Below are 22,131 nucleotides of genomic sequence, written 5' to 3' on the forward strand. Positions count from 1 at the left end.
TGCTCATATAAGCTAAAGTTCCAAGTCTGACCGCTGCGCCAGCGTTTCTCAACTGATAAGCGACTCCATTTAAATAAAAGCGGCTAAGTGATTTTTTCAAATTTTGGTCTATCGATAATCATAAGCTGAAATCAACTGTTGTTGTCATTCGTCGCGCATTCACGACATTCACTTTATCGTTTCAGAGCATCGATGGTCCTACCAGTGACACGCCAAGAGTACCCATGGTCCGTGACGCTAATGAAAAAAAAAATTCAATATCCGACACATGCCAGTTAAACCTGTCACCTGTGTCTTCTTCGATGCAGGCTGACGATAAAAGCGCATAGGATATGCAGGTTTCGTCCACATCCTTTCGGCATGCTGATGAGCAGTGCAATCATCAAGTCGGGCGATGAATTGGATAACGTCCTCGATGATCCGACTCATTCGTAGCCCATCTCAGAATCTCAGACCATGCAGCTTAGGCTGATGGTTTCAAAACCGGCGTGTTTCATATCTCACTTCGTTATGATGCTACTGATGCCATCTTTTGGCAGCCGCTTTAAAGTTTATACTAGGGCAGAGGACATCGTTGACCACACACGAACCGTCAAAATTTGCGGTTGTTTTCTGCCATTTGATTGTAGCGGTATGCTTTGTTATCATACCACTGGTAGAAGTCATATACGTTGTGCCATGAGTTCAAAGAAGTTGGGAAGCGCCTAGCTATGGTTCTCCAGTACTACTATTGGCACATCGCACACCAGAATTTCAGGATACCTACTAGCATGGTTGATTAGACCCGATTCGTCCCCGCCATGCTGATTGCAATCGTGTACCAAATGGTCACACATGCTCGTTGACTTGACCCACGGAGAGTATGAAGCAGAGGACCCCCTACCAGTTCTGCCCGGTTGGAACGCTCTTCAGTGGTGTATTAAAAGTCTCCTCCATTTTGAAGTGTTCCATTCCGCAGCATTGAAATCCAAAAGTAGACACCTTGGCGCGCTTTTTGTTCTTGCCACATGTATGGTTCATTTCACTGTTATCTTGAGCGGTTCAATCGGTTGAGAATTGTAACGTATTGATCGGGATAACGATAACTTCGAGAAGGAACGTCATCATATATTGGACAGACGGGATATTGGCAGGGCCGTGCCGCCGTGTTGAAGTGGAACCTAAAGTTTTATATATGTTCCCGTTGTGCGTCCATCGGGTTTCTCTTCGCTCTCTTCCTCCATGACAATTAGACTGCCGCTGGCTTTCGAAGGCTTGTCTCTCCACTGATCAAATTTTCATCATTCCTACTCCAGAATCGACATTCAATTTATCAGCGCCTTCCTGCCGGTCTCCGAATGCATTTCGGTTAAAAACCTTGGCGTTCAGTTCTGAGAATACGCGCCTGACATAAAGCTCTCATTCACTGGGTTGTCTTTTTTAACAGCTGTTCGCTCTCATTTGGCCTCACCATGACCGGCATTCCAACTCCACAGCGCTCACGGACGAAGACGCCAGATCTCTCAGAGATCTTCCGCAGCTCCCATAGTTCCCGCCAACTTCCCAAAACTACTGGCGCTCATCCCGACACCCCATCCGAAGAAAAGCACAAGTCCAGGCGCTCTATGCTACCCTTCCTCGGAAGGAAGAAGACCGAGCGTTCATTCGCTTCATCTTCAGCTCTCCCTAGAAAGTCCACCAACCCTCCTTCAGGATCTGTCGGCAAAGAGTGAGTTTTTCATCTGGTTTGGGTTGATGATTGAACGTGTCGTTCAGTCAAGGATGATCTCTCCTTGATGAAACAAATGGGGATGGGTTAGATCTACCATGTCGGCATATATGCTTATATATCTGCTCGACTAAACATAGAAGCAGTCGCAGTCCCGCGCTGTACATTCATTTTTCGCTAAAACCATTATTACTTTTCATAAAAGACTGATTGTATATCGCTGTAGGCTCTTGACTGTTGCTTCAACCGCAGATGGATCTCCGTCTGACCAACGACTCCCTTCTACCCTTCCTCCATTGAATGTGTCACCGCCGTCACTGGGGTCCAAATTCGCAGCCCACTTCTCTCCTTTGCGATCTCCTACCAAAACCTTCAAGGCACGGTGCTCTTCATCGTACAAGTCAGCAAACACCCCTCCCACTCATTCATCCGCCACTCTCTCTCTTCCTGTAGCTGATTGCCGTGGTACTTCCCTGGAATCCTGCAGCTCCAGTGTAAACAGCCGATCCGCCACACCAAAGCCGCCTGTTCAACCACCTGCCCAGAGCGTTCCTCACTACGAAAGGCTGGACGATTTTTCTGATCTGTTTACACTTCCAGAGGATTATTCAAAGCCGACAAAGTCTGCTCAAAAGGCTTCTACCCTGTCACCCGTTGTTGTTAACGCTGTGAACGGTTCCAAAAAGTGCGCTGAACTCAGTCCTGCAACACCTTTAACACCTGTTAGTCCCACTCCTCCATCAACTCCTCGCCTTCAATTCCCCATCCCTCCTTCGAGTTTTGGTCTAATCTCGATGACGAGCGAGAAGTCATCTCCCCAATATTCGCACACATCGTCTAAAAGGGAACCAACCACACCCTCAAGCAAGCATTCTAACAGCAGCCTTAAGCTGCCAGCTGCGAGCCCGCAACATCGCTTCTCGGTCTCTCGTGAACGTCGGAGTGACCGCGTAGCTACCGCTGGTATTACTTCGGAAGATGAAAGTGACCGTGCTCGTGCATTCAGTCTTTCGGGAAGCGATACAGATGCGTCTCGCGCTACAGACAGCAGCGTGCGTAGCAGGAGAGGTAGGCATCACAGCGCGTTGCCGAAGGCATCGGCTATGAAGCGTCCGGCCCCTTTGCAGCGTGCGCCCTCTTCCTCAGAGAAATTGCCCAGCGGCCCTCCTCCTTCTGCCCCCCTACCTTCGCCACCGCCCTCAGCTCGATTGGCACCCAGGCTACCGATAAGCTCGTTGCCAGTCGGTCCATCTACCAACAGTGTTCCCTCTAGCTCGACTGTTCACTCCCCGAGTATAGCGTCACGACCGCGAGCTAACACTTTATCAGCAGCGACCTCGCTGAGTTCAGCAAAGCTTGCGGCGTGGATGGCTCCCAGAGCAAACGCACAAGACAAACATACCCCTGCAGATACCCAGCAGCCCGCATCCGAGGACGACCTCAAGAGTGCGCTTGCCTTGCAGAATAGAAAGTACGCTCAACTTCAGGAATATGCCGTCACTATCACCAAGAAATTCGAGGACGAGAAGACATCTATGACTAAAACCATTCAGATGCTAGAGCGAGAGATTCGAAAAAAGGTTAGAGAGATAGAGGGTTTGCGCTGGCTCGTCATACACAATGGTGGTGCAGCCGATATTGATGCGGCAGCGAACCTGGCACGAGCTTCTTTGATCACGCTGGATGATGGAGAACGATCCGACGCTTCGCGGGCCATGGACCCAATGCGTGGTGAGACTCCGTCCCAGAGCACGCGAAGAGGACTTGGCCTTGATTATCTTGATCAAGCTAGCTCGTCTGGGCCGTCCCTGGAACCACCTTTGCCAGAATTCGGTATCGCTGCTTCTGCCTCGTCTTCGCGCTCCTCTCTGTCTCTTCCGATGCTGACGCCGTCGGCAACCTCGTCTTTGTCAGCCATCCCAGAACAGCACGGAGAGATCAGCCGAGCGGAACGTCAAAAGGCGAAGGAAGAACGGCGTGCATCTCGGGCCCTACGTCGGATCTCATCGTCATCGATGTCGTCAGCGACATCTGGAGCATTTATGGCATATCCTCCTTTGCCGACCGATCACACGTTCGACTCTCAGCCCAGCATGGAAAACGTACTGGAGAAGCTGCGTCCGTTTCGAAACACCTGATCCGGCCAATCTTTATGGTATGTACGATATTATAACGTATTTCATCATGGGATCCCTGACGGATCATATCCAGCAGCTTGCCATTGCATGATCGCATCGATTATTTGCGCTGTCAAACAATATTGCAGCCTTCCACGCCTTCCCGCTCCTTCTCAACCGCTTAGCTAATTCACCTCACCTCATGGACTTATTCGCATCACGGTAATTCGCAACTACAAGTCTACATTTCATCATCTGGCAGGATGTCCACGGGAACTTGGATACCTCGCATCGCCGTTCACTTATCCGTATTCGCATTCGCATTTGCATCCCTGGTATATCATTTAATATTCACCACAGTCGTTATCGTCACAATTCTTTCGTTTACATACCTCTGATCAGCATAAGCTCATACCATCTCTTCGGTCATGCACCACAACGTATTTATTTAGAGGGCATGATATGGGAAGCCAAGGATAATTATAAGTTTGCATGGGTCAGGAGCCGCTGTGAACGCCGTTGCCCTTCCGAAAGGTATGTGTGTATCTATTCCTAGATTGCAGTCGTTCAAGTAGCTGCTATAATTGAACACGTGAGTAACCATACAATCCGATAAGGTGTCCTCACGATACTTGACATGATGTTTCTGTCGCGCAGTTGTCGCACCCGAAGTGAGTTGATGGAACGTTGCAGCCGAGCTGCGGGTTGATAGCCTCGCAATGTCAGCGACTACTAGCATTTGATCAAAAGATCCTCTACTGTTAGATGATTCCAGGATACAGTAGGACACAGTCAAGTCACATGCAAGGTATTCTAAAATTCGGTGTCGAATTAGGAATGATTTCAAAAATAAAGCGGACTCCTAATGATGCGGGCGTAGATCTGAGAAGATGTGTCGCTAGTACTAGGCTGTGGTAGCGGGTCGTATGTGTGTGTTAGAACAGCCACAATTTGATAAGGCAATGAGACGCTGGCTCAGTTGGTGCAGATTCAACTCAATTGACCTGGGAGACCAACGGGGAAATAGGATTGTGCCTTGAATGGAAGAGTGTGTAGAACGTGTGGAGAATGATTGCCAAGCTGACGCTGGGAGTGGGACTAGAGCTCCTCATCCGTCCTGTCAATGTGCCTGGGTACTATAAAACCATCTGACCGCCCGCACGCACTAGACTATTCATTCCCATGGTCATAGATGGAACCAGACAAACCGTCATTCAAAACATGATCTTGTAGCGTCTGCGCGCAACCGGAAACGATGCAGATAACAGGTTTAAGAAGCTGTGTTAGATGATGAACTTGAAGGCCCTGCAAAGCAGGCGACATAATATGATCCCCAAACAAAACAAACAGGAACAAACATTTATGCCTTGATGCTTTGATGCAACTGCCAGACGTTGCTATGAATGCCGGAATGTACCCAAATGTACCAACTTTTCCCTTTACTCCTCATCCTACATCCTCCCTGTCCCACCACCTAGACCAGCACGCTTTTGCGTGCCTGTGGACACTGTATTGCCGTACGATTTGTTCTGATCTTGTTTAGGTCTATATTATACCACCCAAGGCTGCGTGCATCCCTTGGCAGCTTAACCTGGAGGCCATATAGAGCAAGGGGGGAGGATGATCCTCACAAATTTCATGCGAAAGAATGTTAATCGAAAGACGAAGGTAACAAAATCGTCTGGTATACCTCCTCGACCGCACCAGTCACCCTCCTCATCTCTATCCGCTCCTCCAGAGGAGATCCTCGATATTCATGAGAAGTCAGACAATTCTCGGATGTCCGAAGAACTCCCCCCAGACGGGGATTCATCTGTCAATAGACCTTCTACGTCCACTTCTCGCACTCGATTAAATGTCGGATCTTCTTTGGTCCAATTGGACTATAACCCAGAGCCCCTGGATAACTGGTTCCCGCAGGAGCTATTGAGCGGAAGGCGCGGTTCCCATGATTCTACATGGAGCCTTCATATGAGTCCACCACCAGAATCAGCGATAGCTGAAGCTACCGTCCTGAACACCGCGAAGGAGGATTTAAATCCGGGTCCTACATTTCAAGTGCGTCGTAAACAAGTGCGTCATTCCAAAATCTCACTATGACATTTAGGAGGCCATTATCGCCGATATATCTCATTCTCGGCAGCTGTCTGATTGCGTGGTACGTCTTTTCGAAACCAGTTTGCTGTATGTCGGCAGGAAATTACGTTCCGCTTCACCTCAACCGACTTCCAGAGAGAAAAATATGAGCTGATCACACTCTTAGGTACCTTTCGCTTCGAAGAAGTCAATCCCTGCTCCCATCTTCATACCGGAAGTCGAAATGGCTCCTACCAAGGTTCCGACTAGGCGGCCAACAGCGAATGCTGAATCTTCGGGCACGAATCAGCAGCCATTTCCGACCACCTCCCCTCCGTCCCCCATGGATTCGGAAAATATGTCCGCTATATCCGGCACAACTCTTGCTCGCGCCCTTATCAGGAACTCGTTCATTTTGTCGTCGAGTGATCGGGGATCACGATACCGCAGCGGTATGGCGCGTCAGGACTCTGCTACTCTTCCTAGTGGCGACCGTCTGCTTATGGAAATCGCGCTTGCACGCGATTCCGGCGGTGACTCCATTGTGCCCCCTGTGCCCTCCCTACCTCCAGGCTCAGGAGTACTCCTACTAGATCAAGCGAGAACGTCTGCCGTCCAAGATAAAGAACAAAAGTTTCCAGATACCAGTTCATCCACCATGGTGTCCCCGTCTTCTGGAGCTTACTATGCATCTCCTGATATCATCATGCATTCAGGGCTACCAAGACGTATTTCTCGAATATCAGAGGTTCCTTCGCCCGTACCGACAACGCCAATGTCGCCACAGTCAATTCGCGATGCTCGGCCAATGAAGAGTGGTAGCTCTATAGCTGCAAGCAGTGTGCTCGCAAGGATGGATGAGACCGATTCGGACGTTCCAAACACTGCTTCTCACACACCCGCAACGACTTCGTCCCACCGATCATTTCATCAAACGGGAACAGGCATGTCGAGCACTTCGATCCAATCATCTGAAATTGTCTCTCATAGTCCAACGGATGGTTTGGATGGGTATCACTTCGTTGCTCCTGAGCCTTCACAGCCCACCGCATCTACTAGTTCTGATGTTAGCGCATATCTGCAGACGAAATCCAGCGATGCCAGCCTGAGGAGGCGCAGGGCAAGAGCGCTGGGAACAACGCCATCGTTGAGGGGCGGAAGAAGTAAGCATCTACGTGTTTTTTTTTCAGTTGTCATTCAACGTTCTCCAGGTTTCAAGGCGTCAGATGTACCGTCGAATAGCATTTTTCAACGCAATAAAAAGCATATCAGACTTCCTATCGGCGAGCGTCCTCGTTCAATCATTGTCCCACAAACACCAAACAGTCCTCCACTGATTGCCTCTTCTACCGTGCAATGTCCCTCCGCGCTATCCCAGTTTCCTCTGGTACCTACTTCTGCCGTTCCTGCTGGCCACATCGAGATGCCATTGACGGCCTTTGCAGAGTCGGACATTCTTAACACCAGCCCGTTTTCTGCAACGGGAATCTTTGCACAACGTCAACATGCGGAGTGTGCCTTTGGCATTTCTGAACGCGTCACTTATGACCTCCTGGATTTCTCTATCAATGCGAGCCCCAAGTCGCAGAGTTCACCGACTTACCCCTCCTCGAGCTCTTCCACCGGAGAACAGACCTTCCCGGAGACTCCAAATATCTTCACTCCATTATTCTCCCCCAACTTTCCCGTACCCATAACAGCACTCCAGCTTCCTGGACGCCCTCAGGCGCCTAGATCGGCGACCCTTCCGATACCACAAGAATTCGTTGGGATGGGCGCATTGTCTCGGGCGATGACACTGAGTGTTGCACCACGAGAAGAGGGCTCCGTGGGAGATAATAGTTCTCCCACCCCTTGGAGGCCGTTGTCTACCGTGAAGTCGACACCTTCTCCGGAACCTGACCCTCCTGAGATCACTTCGGAAGTTGCACTTGTTCCAGCGTCCTCCACAGGACAGAAGATCCGCACAACTGACCAGAATATTGAAGCCGCAATACCGCTACAATCATCCCTTGTTGATCCTGTTATATGTTCTCCATTCTATCGTGAATCCACAAGCAGCGACAAGCTGCAAGGAGACGAAGTTTTGCAAGCCCTTGCACCCAATTTTGCATCATCAATCCCTTCAATTATTTCCCAAAATTCATTCACATCTACATCAAAATCATTCTCTTTGGTCGAGAAGCCTTCATTGTCCCCAACATCTGTGCCCCTCCCAGGATCCCAAAATGCATCACCCTCCCTTCCATATACCCGCTCTGGGAGCATATCCTCATTGACCTCGCCATCGAATTCACCAGGCGTTAAACCGCCATTTTCCGATCCTAATTTCCAACCTTCTGGTACTAATTTATCCAGTCCTGGCGCACAATCACCGAACCGCCCCCAGTTACTCAGCCCCCAACCGCAAGCGGCATTTCCAAGGGGCATATCCTCAGCTCCCGATCCTTTATCGCAGCGCCCTGAATCTGAATCTCATGTCGCTGGTACCTCATTTTTACCCTCAGTTTCACCGCCCCCTCCCTCTACTCCTCCAAGGAGTCCACTCCCACCATCATTTGCCAATTTGTCGCCATCGTTGTCACCTTCGTTCATAGCTCCTCCCTCATACCACAGTGTGATATCAAATGAGAATGATATGCCTTTGTCAACAAGCACTAGTGGCGGTGCATCGTCGCAGGAAACTGGCTCGGAAACGAATTTCATCATTCGTCCACCGTCCATTTCTGCTACCCCTAGCCTGCCTTCCAATATCAGGAGTCGAACTAGGGCCCGACCGCCACTGCCAATCGGTCCGCGTAAACCTAGCGGTCCTATCCAACCGCTTGGGTCATTTGTACCTGGTATCAGGGAGCGTAACGGATCTGTGTCATCTATGGGTAGTGGCTATGCTCATGGTTCCGGATCAGGCTATGCATGGCGCAAACTGACCGCTGCTGCTTCGACACCGGCACCGAAATTCCAGACACCACCCTCAAGGTGGCGAGGGATGACCCTGGAGGCGGCTCAGTGGACGCTCACGCAGCATGAGCTTCAAACGATCGTCTCAAGAGCCATCAAGCAATCCGCGGAAGCCTCGTCTATACGTCTTCTCAGGACGGAGATGTTGGATGTGGACATTCCCGAGGAAGTTCATCGCCTCGAGATGCAACGCACCGACGTTAAAACGAGGTACAAGATGCTCGTGCGCAAGCGGTGGCAGCTTATGGGCACCCTCGCTGGACATCTGGATGGTCCAGACTTGTGCGATCCTATGACTGCTGCACGCACCGTGGAGGAGCTTTCTGAAGTGTCCATTGCTCTTGACCAGCTTACTGACGAGCTCCATACCACTGTCGAGCAGCTAGGTCAACTGAAGAGTTTGCGCGATGTACATTCTGCCAGTGCCCTTGCCGTGGCTTTGAGGAAGGTTAATACGACCTTCCTTAAACAGGTCGCCGAATCTCAGAAACTTCGAGAGCAAATCGACTCGATGGAGGCTGAAAGGGATGAAGCGTGGAAACAAGCAGAGGATGTCGCCCAGGATTTTGATAATCTTTCGGATCAGGTTCGGGAGAGCCGCGGAGAGCGAGTTGCAGAGACGGCAGCGCTAAGGCTGTCAGGTAGACGATCTGCGCGCATTTCGGCCGTTCGGAAGTCGAGTATACGCCAGTCTAAAGCGGGCTTGCGCTCTGTCAGTAAAAGTCGAAGTCAGCGTTCTTCTGTCAGTAGCTTGGGTACTCGCACAAGCCTGATGATGTCGATGTCCGCCACCTCAGATGACATTCCTCCGGTCCCACCGCTGCCTTTACACACACCGCTTGGCATTGTTACGTCGAACCTGTCTGGTCGTAGCTCTCTAGGCAAGTTCCATTTGCATTCACAGGTCTGTATCTCACGACATTGGTCAATATAGGATCCACTTCGAACACATCATTTTCTGGTGCTCGAGCCTTGGCGCAAGCTCAGAGGGAGCTGTACGAAATGCTGGGTCTGACCCTTCAAGAGACTCCTAGCGAGTCATCTTCCAGGTCACGCTCCGTGTCTGGGTTGCTTGGTTCCAGGCATGTGTCACTTAACCCGAGACCAATGTCCGACATAATTGCCATACGACCTCGTGCTCGAGAAAATAGAGCCATCCACAGTGTCCTCTATGATGATGTGCGTTTGTCCAACACTTTATGAATCATCCCTTACCTTCCCCCTCGATAGCGACAAGTTATGTTGGCACAGCTTGGCATGATGACAAACTAAAGCATACCCCAATAAGATATTTATATACCTTGATACGTTGCTCGTCGTTCATGATATTATTGTTTTGATACGGACTTACGAGTATACGTGGACTATTTACAAGCGACCTACATGCGTGGTACATGTCGTGCGTTGTAGTTAGAATAATTGCAACTAATCCAATCGCACTTCTCAGTCTTCATCAGGAGACATTCTATCCTCGGCATTTGCCGAAACCTTATGTCTCTAAACTATACAGCACTAAATTGGTTACTCACGTGCATGTAGTGTCGAAGTCCGTCATCGTCAAGCACTATGGGTAAAGGTAAGGCTGCTCGCAATCGCAATCCGCGCATGTTAACCGTCGCATCATGAATAGTTCACGGATCTCTCGCGCGTGCCGGTAAGGTCAAGTCGCAAACACCAAAGGTTGACAAACAGGAGAAGAAGAAAACGCCAAAGGGCCGTGCTAAGAAGCGCATCTTGTACAACCGCAGGTATGTATCATCCCAATCCTTCTGTAATTCAAGCTAACTGGCCCGATAGATTCGTGAACGTAACAACGCTCCCTGGAGGCAAGCGGAGAATGTGAGTACTGCGTCTTAGATGATATCGATGAACCGATCCTTCACACGCATTACTCCCCCATATTCTTCGTCATTATCTCAAAATACTAATGAAACGATCTTACTTTCAGGAACCCCAACCCCGAAAAATAAACGCACTCGAGAGGCATTCTCTCCCTCGGCCAGAGGGCCGATGGACTACTGTCATGATAGAAGTGGAGGGCAGGATGGCCCACCCAATCATCGTTTCGCAATACTCGCATCTTTTTATATCTCGTCTCCCTTTCCCCTGGGTTGCAAGTGCAGCGTTTTCTGCATTTCAATTCCACCCACTCGTCGTTGGATTTTGGCTTCGGTTGAGCATTCACTCGGCAAAATTTGTAATTCCTGCATCATTTTTATGCTACGATATGCGCTATGTCCAATCCAACACTATGGCAGTTGTAAAACGGGCGCTGTACATTCGACTTTGAGTGAGGGAACTTGGATTAATTCAGATATCCGAAAGACTATCGTGGATTGTAAGTGAGAGCCGATTGTATTAGCTATCCAACTTGAGGATTAATGTTACAGTACCTATGAGTTCCCGTTGGAAGGAAACTGGTGGTTTGTTGCATATGCGTGGAACAGCAGTAACTGATCTTATTGAAAGGATCGTTCACAGCACTATTACGATAATCTTGGAAGAAATAAGCTTGAGATTCAATAATCGCCGAGACCAGTTGAGGAAGAACTTGAACTGATGCGGGGGTACTCGCAAATGGTCAATTTAGACACTATCAGAATCTCTTGCAGATTCTTATAAGACCAGTTGCTGATAGTAATTGGCCACATTTTGGTGTCCAATCCCGGCGTTATGTAGTACCTACAACATAGCAGTAAACAGCAAGATAGAGCCACGCCCAACAAGTCACAAATAAGTATAAAAACTCGAAAAGTCCTGGCTCATACTAATGACGAGCACGTTTCCTCCTGAAAATGATTTCATTCAATGGGCTCTCTTCTCGAGGGGCTTCATCTCCGGGGGTAGTTGCGTCGCCGTTAGCTTCAATAGCTTCAACTCCAAACTTCCCCCCAGCATCCTCATCATCCTCGTCTGTCCTCTGCCGTTTTCGCGTAGATGGAGGGGTGATACCATTAGATACAGAAGGGACAGATGGTGATTTTGTCGGTGACCTGCCATATGTTGCTTGAGGACGAGGACGGTTCCTCGGTGTGGCTTGCTCTTGTTCGTGCTCGGCTTGGACCTCCGGCTCAGTTCCGGGTTTTTCATTAGCTTCTTCGATGTGTTCCTGGACCCCGGCCTCTGGGTCGCTTGTTTCAAGCTCCGACAAAGACGAGGTACTAGGAGACCGCTGGCGGCGTAGAGGACGCGGTTTCGGGCGTGGTTTCGTGGCGGGAGGTTCTTCCTCAGCTAGTTGGGGTTCGGGTTCGGTTTCTGATTCATCGCTGGTGACCATTGCTGCACTTTTTGCGCCTTTAGCCTTTCTACCCTTTGCGCCACCTGGTAGAATGGATAAGTCAGGAAGCCTGTTGAAAGCAAGTAGTACGTGCCTTTATCCTTTGCCATAATTGAAGACAACTTCTTCTCGTACGCTCGCTGGGGTTCCCAAATTTTGGATGATGGCGGAACCTCGATCTTAGCCTGAGCAAAAACCTGATCCATATGTGCTTTGCTAAACCATTCTATCAGTTAATCCCCTCCCTTTCAAAGCACTTGTAACCTACATCTTCAAGGCGTCTCGGCTATCGACAGCTGCCAGAAGAGGCTGCAAGACTCTGAAGAACAAGATAGCCGTTTTGCGCGCCTTTTTATTCTTAGCAGCCTCGTATGTGCCAATGCGCTTCACAATCCAAGTGAGGAGGTTCGTATGTGTTTGCACAATGTATTGGCTGTCAAGCTTCTTGACAATCGAGAGCTGTGCTCCTCGGATCACGAAGCTCTGCCCGAGCTGCTTGGCGAGAGCAACCACATGGTCTTCCCCGCGAACAACAGAGTCAAGGACAAGCATGAATGACTGAATTAAGCTGATTAACGACCGCCTGCAAACAACACGTGTAAGACTTACTTCCTTCAGTGCCTGAGTGACAACATCAACCACAGGATCGCCATTCTCCCGGTACATCCCCTCTTCGCGCAGAGAATCGATGATTACCTTCGTGCAAAGATCAAACGCAGGTCCAAGCCGTCCATAATGGGCAAGCAGCACAGCGCTATGTCTCACATGCACAGCGCCTGCGCGAATAGCCCTTAGGAACGTAGAAATCGTTCCCATGAACACGTACTCTTGCTCAAGACGAGTGCGCGTCAGTGGTTGCTCTGCATATCGCAACCGAAAATCATCAGCGATCGACGAAAGTGCCTGGCACAAAAACTAACCTTTAATGACAGGCGACTTAGCTTTGGTTTTGCCCTTCATGCCCTTCGCAGGCACGTTCTCCTCGCCTGAGCTCTCTCCGCTCTCACTCGCCTCTTCCTCCCCGTGTGCCTGTCCCTCTTCGAGAAGCTCAGCGTACTGCTCGATCGCAGCTTGGATGAACCCTGCACAGCGATACTGTACCTCGTCATCAAGATCAAGGGGCAATGCAGCAGTCGGTAGCACACGTCCATCCGGCGTCGTCGTCTGTTCCGCACAGAAGAGGATGTGCAATGTCATAAGATTCTGGAAGGCCTAGGAAGGTGTCAGTATCTCCCAGATCGCAATACTAGATAGAAGAGGCATACTGTGCGTTTGACAGCTTCGGCGGTGTTCGACTGCGTACCAACTGCGTATTCTACCAACTTCTCGAGCAGCGAGTCCCGTTGCTCACGCAAAGTTTCCATATATTTCTCATCTTCGGGTGTCGCCTCCTTAGCGTCGGGCAAGCTCCGTGTCTTCCACATAATATGTAGTCCAAGGACTTGCAGTCCCTGCTCGATCATCTGCACCATTCCAATCAGCTACACTCAGATAAAGTGCACAGGTTAAAACTCACCCTCTCTTCTTCCCTGTACCCCAACCGTCCCCGCTCTACGAGTGCAGCTATAATATCCCACACACAACTCTGCTTCCCGCCCTCGCTCTCTTCCATCCATCCACACATGTCTCTTGTCCCTACTAGTGCACACACTCGCGCACACACAGCACTTAGCGCAAGCACCTCGTCCTCGTTAAATCCAGCTACCTCGATCTCCTCGCGTCCCCCAACAGCGTCACGGAGCTGCGCTGCAAGCTCATCCTCAAGTTCCAGGATCTTTGTGCTGTTGGTGTTACTGAGTGAGGGACAGGAGAGAAGATGCGTGATGCAGGCGACGGCAGAAGCGAGCACAGTTTGGGCGGAGTGGGAGAGGAATTGCTTGGTGATGTCGTCCCAGAGACTGGCGTAGGCCTGTTGATCACACGTAAGTATCTTTGAACAGGCAGAAAAATAAGAATGATTTTAAAGAACGAGAAGGACAAATGTTTGAGGGACTAAATAATCTCCGAACAGAAATGGATCAAAGTCATCAAACACAACTCACAGTCATCATCCGCATCTCCAGATACAGTTCTACGTTCATCAAGGGTGGGATTAGCAACACATTCGCAATCCGGTTGGCGTCCGTCTGGTACTTGATGAACAACCTTGGTAGACCCTTAAGCAGTGCACGAGTGAGATCTGATATCAGCGTCTCGTCCTCGCCCTACCACCAATGAATCTTAGCCTTCAAATCATACTCGATAACAAGAGGCACTCACCTTTTTCGCAGTGCCAGCAAGAGCCCTTGCTCTTCGGAGCGACGCAATGAGCACCTCCAGCAGCACACTTTCCTCTGTCTCAGTTAGACGCCATGTCTCGTCTACAGTGTTTTTCGCAGAAGCGGCGATGGAGTCATCCGCGGCATCCAAATCCTCCTCGCTTCCTCCGGCAGAGTGATCGAGCAGTAGCATCTCAAGAAGCCCCTCCCACCCACTCGCGGAATCTACGTCATCCCACAGAGCCTCCACAGCAAGCGCCGTGCGCCCCTTAATGTCTGTGCTCATAGCCACTCCTCTCTGCGAACCGTCCTGGCTGCCATCCTCTTCCTCCACACGCTCGCGATCCCAACGCACAAGTAACATCGCCAGCGCCTTGGCGCCCGCTCGTTCCTTTCCTTTCTCGCCCACCTTGCGCCCCGCCAGCCGTTCCTCAACAAGTTCATTCCAGAGACCCCCAACGAATCCTGCTACCGCCTTCCTCACGCGCACCTCGCCATCAAACACGAGTCGGCACATCTGTTCCCGTTCTTCGTCTTCCAGCAAGCCATGCTGGTCGACTACACCCAGGACACCAAGTACAGCAGTGCGCACGGCGAGCTCTGTATCACGCGCTGCCATCTCAAGAAGGCGAGGCTTAAAGCGGGCGGTGAAATTCATGAGGCCACCGATGTACTCGGCCTGTCCGTAGACTGCTGATAAAGCACGTACGGCTTCGAGGCGGACGGGCGTGGTACTGTCTGAAAGAACCCATCCAACGTAGCGTAGATAGGATGCGTCAAGGAAATGGGCAGGGTAGTGTGTAAACCAATGACCCATTGCACGCACACACTCAGCGCGGATATGCGGATCAAGATCGCGGTACCTGTGCACGAAGACACTGGGAAGAAGGCATCAGTTAAAGGATCTAGAGTGAATAGAGTAAATAAGACGCTTACCCATCCACGATCTCCTTCAGATACTCTGCCAGGGCAGCCCGACGTTTCCTCACCTCTGCCGCCTTGCCGTCCAAGTCTTTCTCCTTCACATTTTGGGCTTTATTTGCTGCCCGTCTCTTCCGTTCTCCTTCGCGCTGTCGCCCGACGATCTCCGCCTCTTTCTCAACTGCTGCTGCTACTTGACACAGCGCGGTCTCCACCTCCAGTGCGACTGCTGTTGCTGTGTGCCGAAACGCTCGAATCTGTGAACTGCTCATCGCAACGACCCAGGTTTGCAGTGTCGTTACCATATCACTCGTGTACAGTGCTCCGACGTCGGCCGCGCTCAGAACCAGGCGTGAGATCAGCTCACTCAAAGACGCTCGGAAACGCTTGAAAATTGGCAACTTGGATGTCAGAGGGTATATTGGCGAATTTTCCTAGGTAGTGTAAGCGATGGCTTATGATTCAAAGTGTCTTGCTCGTACCTGTTTCAGTCCTTCAGTAAAGTTATCAAGCGAGTCGACAACACCGTCATAGTCTAGAACTTCGTCTGCATCCACTGAGTCATTGCACCCACATGCGCGTAGAATACAGTTGATAAGTTCTGCCTGAGCAGCACCCGGACTCTGGGTTAATGAGTCCAAAAAGTCCTCTGCGGTGGACTGCAGCGCCGCGGACGGGTTCATGATAGCGTCTACAGAAAAGACATGAACAAGGCAAATACAAGATAATTGGTTCATACGCACTGAAAAGAGGATTATCCGCAGAAATCTTGGTCTCGGTCGCCAGCTTGTCTGCATCAAAGTCTCCGTTAGCTTTAGCTTTACGTTTGAGTGGTTTAGGGTTTTCTGAGGCTTTGGTCCAGTAATTTTTGCCGTTCGTGGTTTCTTTGGAGGTGGAGGGCCCTTAGCTTTTGCCTTTGCTTTACGTGGCGCAGTGGCCTTTCCCTTTCGTTTGGCTGGGCGGGTGTCCGGTTCATCATCACCGTCGTCGTCAACTCCGTCGGCATCATCCTCATCGTCTGCTTCAACCTCAACATCGCTCATTTCTTGTGTATCTACCTGGTCGTCCTCCTCCGCATTGCGTTTGCGCTTGTTCGGACTTTGGCTCCCTACTCGTGTATCTCGAATCAACGGTGCCAATGAGAAAGATGAAGGAGCACGAACCTGAAGCATAGGGTTTTACTTGTTTTTTATCGCGCTGAGAGCGTCGTGGGGCTGACGAGCCCTCGACGTCAGTCATTCTTTTGAGAAAATTGGATAGTGGAGTGAGTATTGAGAAGAACAAGAACGCGTCCGAAGTCGCGTGGACGCGTCAATCAGCTCTTTTTGCCAGGATCCTCCTAAATTATAACCCTAACCCTAAGTTCTATGTGTTTTTTGTTATGCAGTTCCTTTTGTTCGTAACAGAGTAGTCTGAGACTCCTTGTCTGGTTGGACTCTGAATCTAATACACCAGTGAGGTCGATCTGTATCGCCATATAGAAGGACTATTCAGTGGTGCTCGTGGTCGAACCTCGCTGTTTCTGGGGTAGCGGTTTTTTAATCGTCGACAACCTCTTCATTCAGGCTGCTAGTAACGCGAAGCTAGGAGCCTTTGGGGACTCTAGTGTTTTGCATTCAACCGAGTCGATCATTTGGTTCTCTCGTTCTATTTCAAGACCACTGCCTGCCACCTGGCCCTGCGGTTGACATAAATAACAAGTTGCAAAGAGATCGTGATGGGATCGGTTTGCAGAAGTGACACAAAGCTCAATTTTGAGGGTAGCCCAAGTTTGCGATACTGCAGAACCTTGGCAACTATCAGTGAGTAGTTCTGCTGCGCGCTTTTGACCTCGTGCTGCCATTCATCGAATAAGAAGTACAACAGAATCCAGATGCGCCAATAACCTGGGCCCTCGGGAGATATTCTCACTATGGCTCCTGCTTTGTGCTCATGTGCTTCATATCAGTCTTATCGATCATCTTCAATAGGCGCCAATGCAGGGTCTCAAATTGACAAATAGGTCAATGGGCGCTTGTCGTCGATTTAACGCAATGCTGCCAGGGTTGCGTTTTTCACTGTCTAGATGTCGGGCCTCACCACCAGCGCTGTGTCTACTTTGCTCATTTGCGAGTGTGCTCGAGGGAGCGGTTGTAGTGCTCTTTGACGATGTACTACTCTAACTCGTCAGAACAGTCGTTTGCAAAATATGGTCTACTCTCGCTCTTCTCGACCCACCTCCATATATCCTCTGCGCACTCTTTAAATATTCAGACGCGTGATCTGAAAGTTGGCCCGAGGTCATCGATCAAGCTTAAGGGGTGCATGCCAGGGCGTGGGGTGGGTGGGGGGTGGGGGAGGCCAAATCTTAGAAGAGGATGGGCAAGGGTGTGGGCGTAGTTGGAGAAGGCCCGGGTTCGGAGCCCCCTTCTGAGTGTCAGGAGTTGGAGGGCCGTAGTGCTAGCGGGTTCGTGTTTGACCCTTCAGAAGGGCGCCTGAGCCCTTTTGGGGGCATCCAACCCAAAAAGGCTCGGGTACTTCCAAGCTCGCAAATAAAGGGTGCGTCATAGTGTGCTTCCTGGCATCATGTTGATGATCATCGGGCTCTCAGGCTACTCTCGGGTGCAAGTTTCTATTCCTGCAGCTCAATCATATTGCCCCATACTCAAGAAGATCTATGTAATTCCACATGTACTTCATATCAGTCCTTATCGATCATCGATGAGTCCCTTCTAGACCTCAGCTTTGCAAATAGACTGTCGGGCGCCTGTCCTTAATTTAAAGTCGCCGTGGTACTTGGTTTCGTTTTCCGCTATTCAGATGGATCCCATCACCAGCGGTCTCACTGTTCTTCAGGTCATTCAAACAGTAGCGCAAGCTTCAGCTCTTTTGTATGGATATGTTGCTTCCGTCCGCAACGCCGACTCGTCCTGTCAGAGTCTACTCAATGAGCTCAGCGCAGTCGGTGGCGTCCTCACCACCGTTATGGTAATTGAGAAGGACGGCTCTCTTCCACCCAACCTCAGTCATGCACTTTCAAAATTGATGGCCAGACGGACCAGTTGCAAATTTGCTGGTGGAACTGAAGAGCATTCTGCCAAACGAACAGGGCCGGGAGAGCGGGAAAATGAAGATGACCTCCAGATTGACGTGGCCATTCAAAGAAAAGGAAGCAGGCGTGATCATCGATAAATTGAAACACTACTGTGGCGAGATTGCACAAATTTTAGCAATCGACACATGGTGATCTTGCTTGCTTGTGATGATCGCTAATACTAATACGATCGCAAGGAACACGCTCAAGGAAGTCGATCGAGAAGTCAAAGAAGCCGATCGAGGAATCAAGGGGTTGATAGCGCACGAGAAAGGTGAGTGGCTGACTGTCAGTTTCCTCCTCAACCTGTTCAAACATGCATAGCCGAGGAACGTCGGAAATTGCTTGAATGGATGAGCCCTGTGTCTTGTACTGATAAGCATGCCACCTGCCGTGGTCAGCGCAACCCCGAGACCGGTCGTTGGATTTTCCAAAACGATCAGTTTCTGGCTTGGAATAACTCAGATCACGCACTCCTATGGTTGAACGGCCAGCGTTAGTTCTATCATTTGCCATTTACTGCAGGTCGCTGACAATCGCAACAGCTGGTCACGGAAAGACTATCCTTGCGTAAGTTTAGACTCGTCTGGAGAGCTTTCGGAGCCTATGTTGACATATGCTATTTCAGCTCAGCCATTGTAGACGAAATTCACGATAGCGGTAAAGCAGAGCCCCAAACACTCGCTTACTTTTATTGCAATTTTCGAGACGACAGGACGACAAACGCGGCCGCAGTATTGCGCTCCTTGATTGTTCAGCTGCTTCAACAATCTAAGGACAACTGGATCACAAGGATAGGCGAGAGGCACGAGTCAAACACAGAAGGGAACCTTGACTCTCTGCGAAACCTCTGGCAACAACAACGCGATGCAAAACCGCATCCCACAGATCTGGGGTTTCTGCGAGAGATTCTTGTTGAAGCGTCTACGCTGGTTCACCGACCAGTCCTCGTGATTGATGCCTTAGACGAATGCAAGGACTACTCAGACCTGGTCGGACATCTTGCAAACCTTGCCGAAGACGCTCGACTACGACTTTTTGTCACCGGTAGAAGCGAGCCAGAAATCCAAGAAGCCTTTCATGATCTCCCCACTTTGTCGTTGAAGGATAGCTCAGAACAGATGAAAGCAGATATATGCACGCACATTACAGAGCAGCTGAAAAATCAGAAGAAATTGTCACGCCTATCCGAACCACTCAAAAAAACTATCTTGGAGAAACTGTTAGAAAAAGCAGAAGGCATGTAAGTAAAGTGGTCTCGTGATTCACTCGCTCCTCAAAAATTCATCGTCGTATGATCACATGCAGGTTTCGCTGGGTTCAGTGTCAACTGGACGTCATCATGACGTGCAAAAGACCTGACAGTATTCGGAAAGCCCTCGACGACCTTCCAGCAGGACTCTATGAAACGTATGACAGGATCATTCATTCCATCGAAGAAAGAGGAAAAGACGATGGCCCGATTGCCCAGCGTTGCTTACTTTTGCTGGCTGGTGCATTCACCCCCTTGACTCTCGACCAGCTCAATGAAGCGATGATGATCGAGATTGGGCGGGCCACTCTCGACGAGGACCTTGGCGTTATGGACACTATGGATATCGTGGGCGCGTGCGGAAGCCTTGTGACCTACAACGAGAAAACTGGCGTCGTCGCTCTATCCCATTATAGTGTCAAAGTATCATTTGTCAACCTTCTTCATCCTGCTCATCCGCTGATGCGCTACGCAACCAGGAATACTTGGTCAGTCGCACTAATAGCATCTTCAAATCGATCTCAGACATGCACGCACGGATTTGCGAGCTCTTGATTACCTACGTGTTATGTGACTTTATGGACGAGATCTGCGCAGAACTCGAACTTGAAGGTGCGATGCTATCTTTCACGTATATGAGCTAAGACACTGATATTTGTATAGACAAACAAGCTGCCAGTCAACGATTTTTGTGGTTATATCCCGCTGATGTTGCCAAAGTCAGGAAAGACCATCCATTGCTGAGTTATGCAATTCTAGGATGGAAGCACCTTGGACTTGTTTCGGACGAGGATTCTGACGTTATGATCGCCCTGTCACGGCTGAACTCGGAGTTTCTTCGAAACGCCAAGAAGCATCGCGTGCTTGCCCCAGGCAAATACGAGTATGAGCCTAGGTGGTTGCCTGCCGATGTGACTTTGCCCTCACTTCTATTCATCCCGGTTGTACATGGCAAGTCGTGGATGGTCGAATACCTCGTCAAGCAGGACCCCATCTCCTGGACGTGGATGTTGCCCCTGGTTGGGGTTCTCCCCTGATTTTCGCTATGGCCGAGAATCCTGACTGCCTCAGTATTCTCCTGAAGCCGGGCGTCGATTTCAACAAGCATTCCTTCTTCAAACCCAATTTATATCGCCAATACACCAGGGGCAACTCCCATGCTCGCCAATACATCAGGGGCAAGTCCCATGCTCCAATTTCGTGGGCAGCTGTGACTGGAAGCGAAATCGCCGTGGATTTCTTGCTTTCACAAACGGAGGTCGACATACCTGATGACATCCTGCACATGGCTGTTGGAGCGAGCGAGCCGTCGCACGCATGTATCCGCAAATTCCGTCAACGTGGTGCGGATGTCAATTTCATGGTCGACAGTTCTACCCCTATCCATTCTTTCCTCACTGAAATTTGGCGATTCTATGATAAAAGCCAATTGCTACCCTGCATAAAAGCGCTCGTAGAACCATCTTGTAATCTTTCTTTGCAAGACCGGACCGTCAGAACAGTACTACACATCGCTCTTGATGCACGTCTAGAAGATATTGTCACATACCTTCTCGAGCAAAACGCAGGGCTGTCAGCAACGGCGACTGTCCTTCCAGACATGTGGAGCTGGGCTACAAACAAGACGTGGTTTCCCAAGGTTCAAGCAGCGGCTCTTGCTGCTGATCAACCGTGCATCAGAATTAAGGGGAAGGTTGTTGTTGATACAGCGGAATCGAAACTCATCGAGTTTTCAGTTGCAGTCACTGCAGACTGTGATAATCCCAATCCGATTTACGCTGTCGTTGTTTCAGCAATACTCAATGGCAAGCTGTCAGGTGTGAGTAACCACTTTCATCCAGCCGTATAATTTACTGATTAGTCAAGGTTAAAGGGCATCATCGCCGACCTTTCGTGTTGTGATCAGTCACTTCAAAAGGACATCCAAGACTCCCCGCAAGATGATTCCCCCAGACTCAAACTCTACTTCAGATGGAAACGTGGGCAGCGTGTCTCTAGTCGCTTGTTCGACTATCATCAAGGAGACAAAGTTACCAGGATGCTGCATCAGTTAACCGAAGATGAAGACTCGACTGGCACCTCCCTTTGTCTTCAGATGACCAAGAACAAGTGTAATCTCAAAGTCTTTGAACATGTGGTAGAGTTCGTACTCGATATTTACAGAGGACCTTTACCTTAGTCTCGAGGTATGTGATAATTCTTCTCAAACATCCGGTGCTCTGATCTTTACAGGGAGGATACTACAAGCGGACATTCATCATCTGGAGTCGTGCAGATATGCATGCTACTAGTTATCCATCTGTTGTGTTTGTGCATTCTTTTGAGGTGGTCATGCTGGTTTTGCAATCGCTGTCTACAATTGCCCTTCAGTATAGTAACTACATCTGAATTCATGCAATCCCTAACCTCTACCTTCATTACGACCGCTAGAGGAGGCTATTAGACCCCCGCTGTATCGCTCAAATTATCAAATCACTTGCATTAATAC

The 22,131-nt window shown here is 49.9% G+C and overlaps 8 protein-coding genes across 8 annotated transcripts; 7 read left to right on the forward strand and 1 right to left on the reverse strand.

Annotated features, from left to right (window-relative positions):
* Positions 1-131: 131 nt before the first annotated feature.
* BJ212DRAFT_1343765 (uncharacterized protein) lies at positions 132-1,156 on the forward strand. Its single transcript, XM_041335243.1, has 3 exons — positions 132-227; positions 276-631; positions 872-1,156. Exons 2-3 carry the CDS (start codon positions 457-459, stop codon positions 1,051-1,053), a joined length of 357 nt encoding a protein of 118 aa, XP_041194675.1. The 5' UTR covers positions 132-227; positions 276-456; the 3' UTR covers positions 1,054-1,156.
* Positions 1,157-1,451: 295 nt separating this feature from the next.
* BJ212DRAFT_1298298 (uncharacterized protein) lies at positions 1,452-4,568 on the forward strand (the record flags this gene model as incomplete). Its single annotated transcript, XM_041332680.1, has 5 exons — positions 1,452-1,708; positions 1,935-3,826; positions 4,278-4,359; positions 4,483-4,496; positions 4,519-4,568. The coding sequence occupies 5 exons, from the start codon at positions 1,452-1,454 to the stop codon at positions 4,566-4,568; spliced, it is 2,295 nt and encodes a 764-aa protein (XP_041194676.1).
* Positions 4,569-5,120: 552 nt separating this feature from the next.
* On the forward strand, positions 5,121-9,921 carry BJ212DRAFT_68684 (uncharacterized protein). The gene is made up of 5 exons (XM_041343817.1): positions 5,121-5,883; positions 5,933-5,983; positions 6,089-7,064; positions 7,113-9,604; positions 9,660-9,921. The coding sequence occupies exons 1-5, from the start codon at positions 5,446-5,448 to the stop codon at positions 9,741-9,743; spliced, it is 4,041 nt and encodes a 1,346-aa protein (XP_041194677.1). The 5' UTR covers positions 5,121-5,445; the 3' UTR covers positions 9,744-9,921.
* A 479-nt stretch (positions 9,922-10,400) lies between these two features.
* Positions 10,401-11,300, forward strand: BJ212DRAFT_1343772 (ribosomal protein S30). Its single transcript, XM_041335244.1, has 5 exons — positions 10,401-10,438; positions 10,493-10,610; positions 10,660-10,701; positions 10,811-11,213; positions 11,284-11,300. The coding sequence occupies exons 1-4, from the start codon at positions 10,429-10,431 to the stop codon at positions 10,830-10,832; spliced, it is 192 nt and encodes a 63-aa protein (XP_041194678.1). The 5' UTR covers positions 10,401-10,428; the 3' UTR covers positions 10,833-11,213; positions 11,284-11,300.
* On the forward strand, positions 10,418-11,300 carry BJ212DRAFT_1459473 (uncharacterized protein). Its single transcript, XM_041338902.1, has 4 exons — positions 10,418-10,610; positions 10,660-10,701; positions 10,811-11,215; positions 11,284-11,300. The coding sequence occupies exon 3, from the start codon at positions 10,873-10,875 to the stop codon at positions 11,206-11,208; it is 336 nt and encodes a 111-aa protein (XP_041194679.1). The 5' UTR covers positions 10,418-10,610; positions 10,660-10,701; positions 10,811-10,872; the 3' UTR covers positions 11,209-11,215; positions 11,284-11,300.
* Positions 11,301-11,395: 95 nt separating this feature from the next.
* On the reverse strand, positions 11,396-16,687 carry BJ212DRAFT_1343775 (uncharacterized protein). Its single transcript, XM_041335245.1, has 14 exons — positions 16,482-16,687; positions 16,143-16,426; positions 16,062-16,104; positions 15,801-16,009; positions 15,334-15,752; positions 14,399-15,275; positions 14,182-14,343; positions 13,656-14,048; positions 13,405-13,602; positions 13,060-13,351; positions 12,749-12,999; positions 12,408-12,697; positions 12,234-12,355; positions 11,396-12,183 (listed from the first exon to the last, which is right to left on the reverse strand). The coding sequence occupies exons 1-14, from the start codon at positions 16,555-16,557 to the stop codon at positions 11,630-11,632; spliced, it is 4,170 nt and encodes a 1,389-aa protein (XP_041194680.1). The 5' UTR covers positions 16,558-16,687; the 3' UTR covers positions 11,396-11,629.
* Positions 16,688-18,336: 1,649 nt separating this feature from the next.
* Positions 18,337-20,469, forward strand: BJ212DRAFT_68873 (uncharacterized protein). Its single transcript, XM_041343822.1, has 7 exons — positions 18,337-18,540; positions 18,589-18,665; positions 18,716-18,886; positions 18,937-18,961; positions 19,020-19,634; positions 19,700-20,255; positions 20,307-20,469. Exons 1-6 carry the CDS (start codon positions 18,425-18,427, stop codon positions 20,196-20,198), a joined length of 1,503 nt encoding a protein of 500 aa, XP_041194681.1. The 5' UTR covers positions 18,337-18,424; the 3' UTR covers positions 20,199-20,255; positions 20,307-20,469.
* On the forward strand, positions 20,470-21,831 carry BJ212DRAFT_68867 (uncharacterized protein). Its single transcript, XM_041343821.1, has one exon. It carries the CDS (start codon positions 20,689-20,691, stop codon positions 21,490-21,492), a length of 804 nt encoding a protein of 267 aa, XP_041194682.1. The 5' UTR covers positions 20,470-20,688; the 3' UTR covers positions 21,493-21,831.
* The last annotated feature ends 300 nt before the right edge of the window (positions 21,832-22,131 follow it).

The sequence above is a fragment of the Suillus subaureus genome (genome assembly GCF_016647635.1).
Source record: "Suillus subaureus strain MN1 chromosome Unknown BJ212scaffold_10, whole genome shotgun sequence".
NCBI classification, from domain to species: domain Eukaryota; kingdom Fungi; phylum Basidiomycota; class Agaricomycetes; order Boletales; family Suillaceae; genus Suillus; species Suillus subaureus.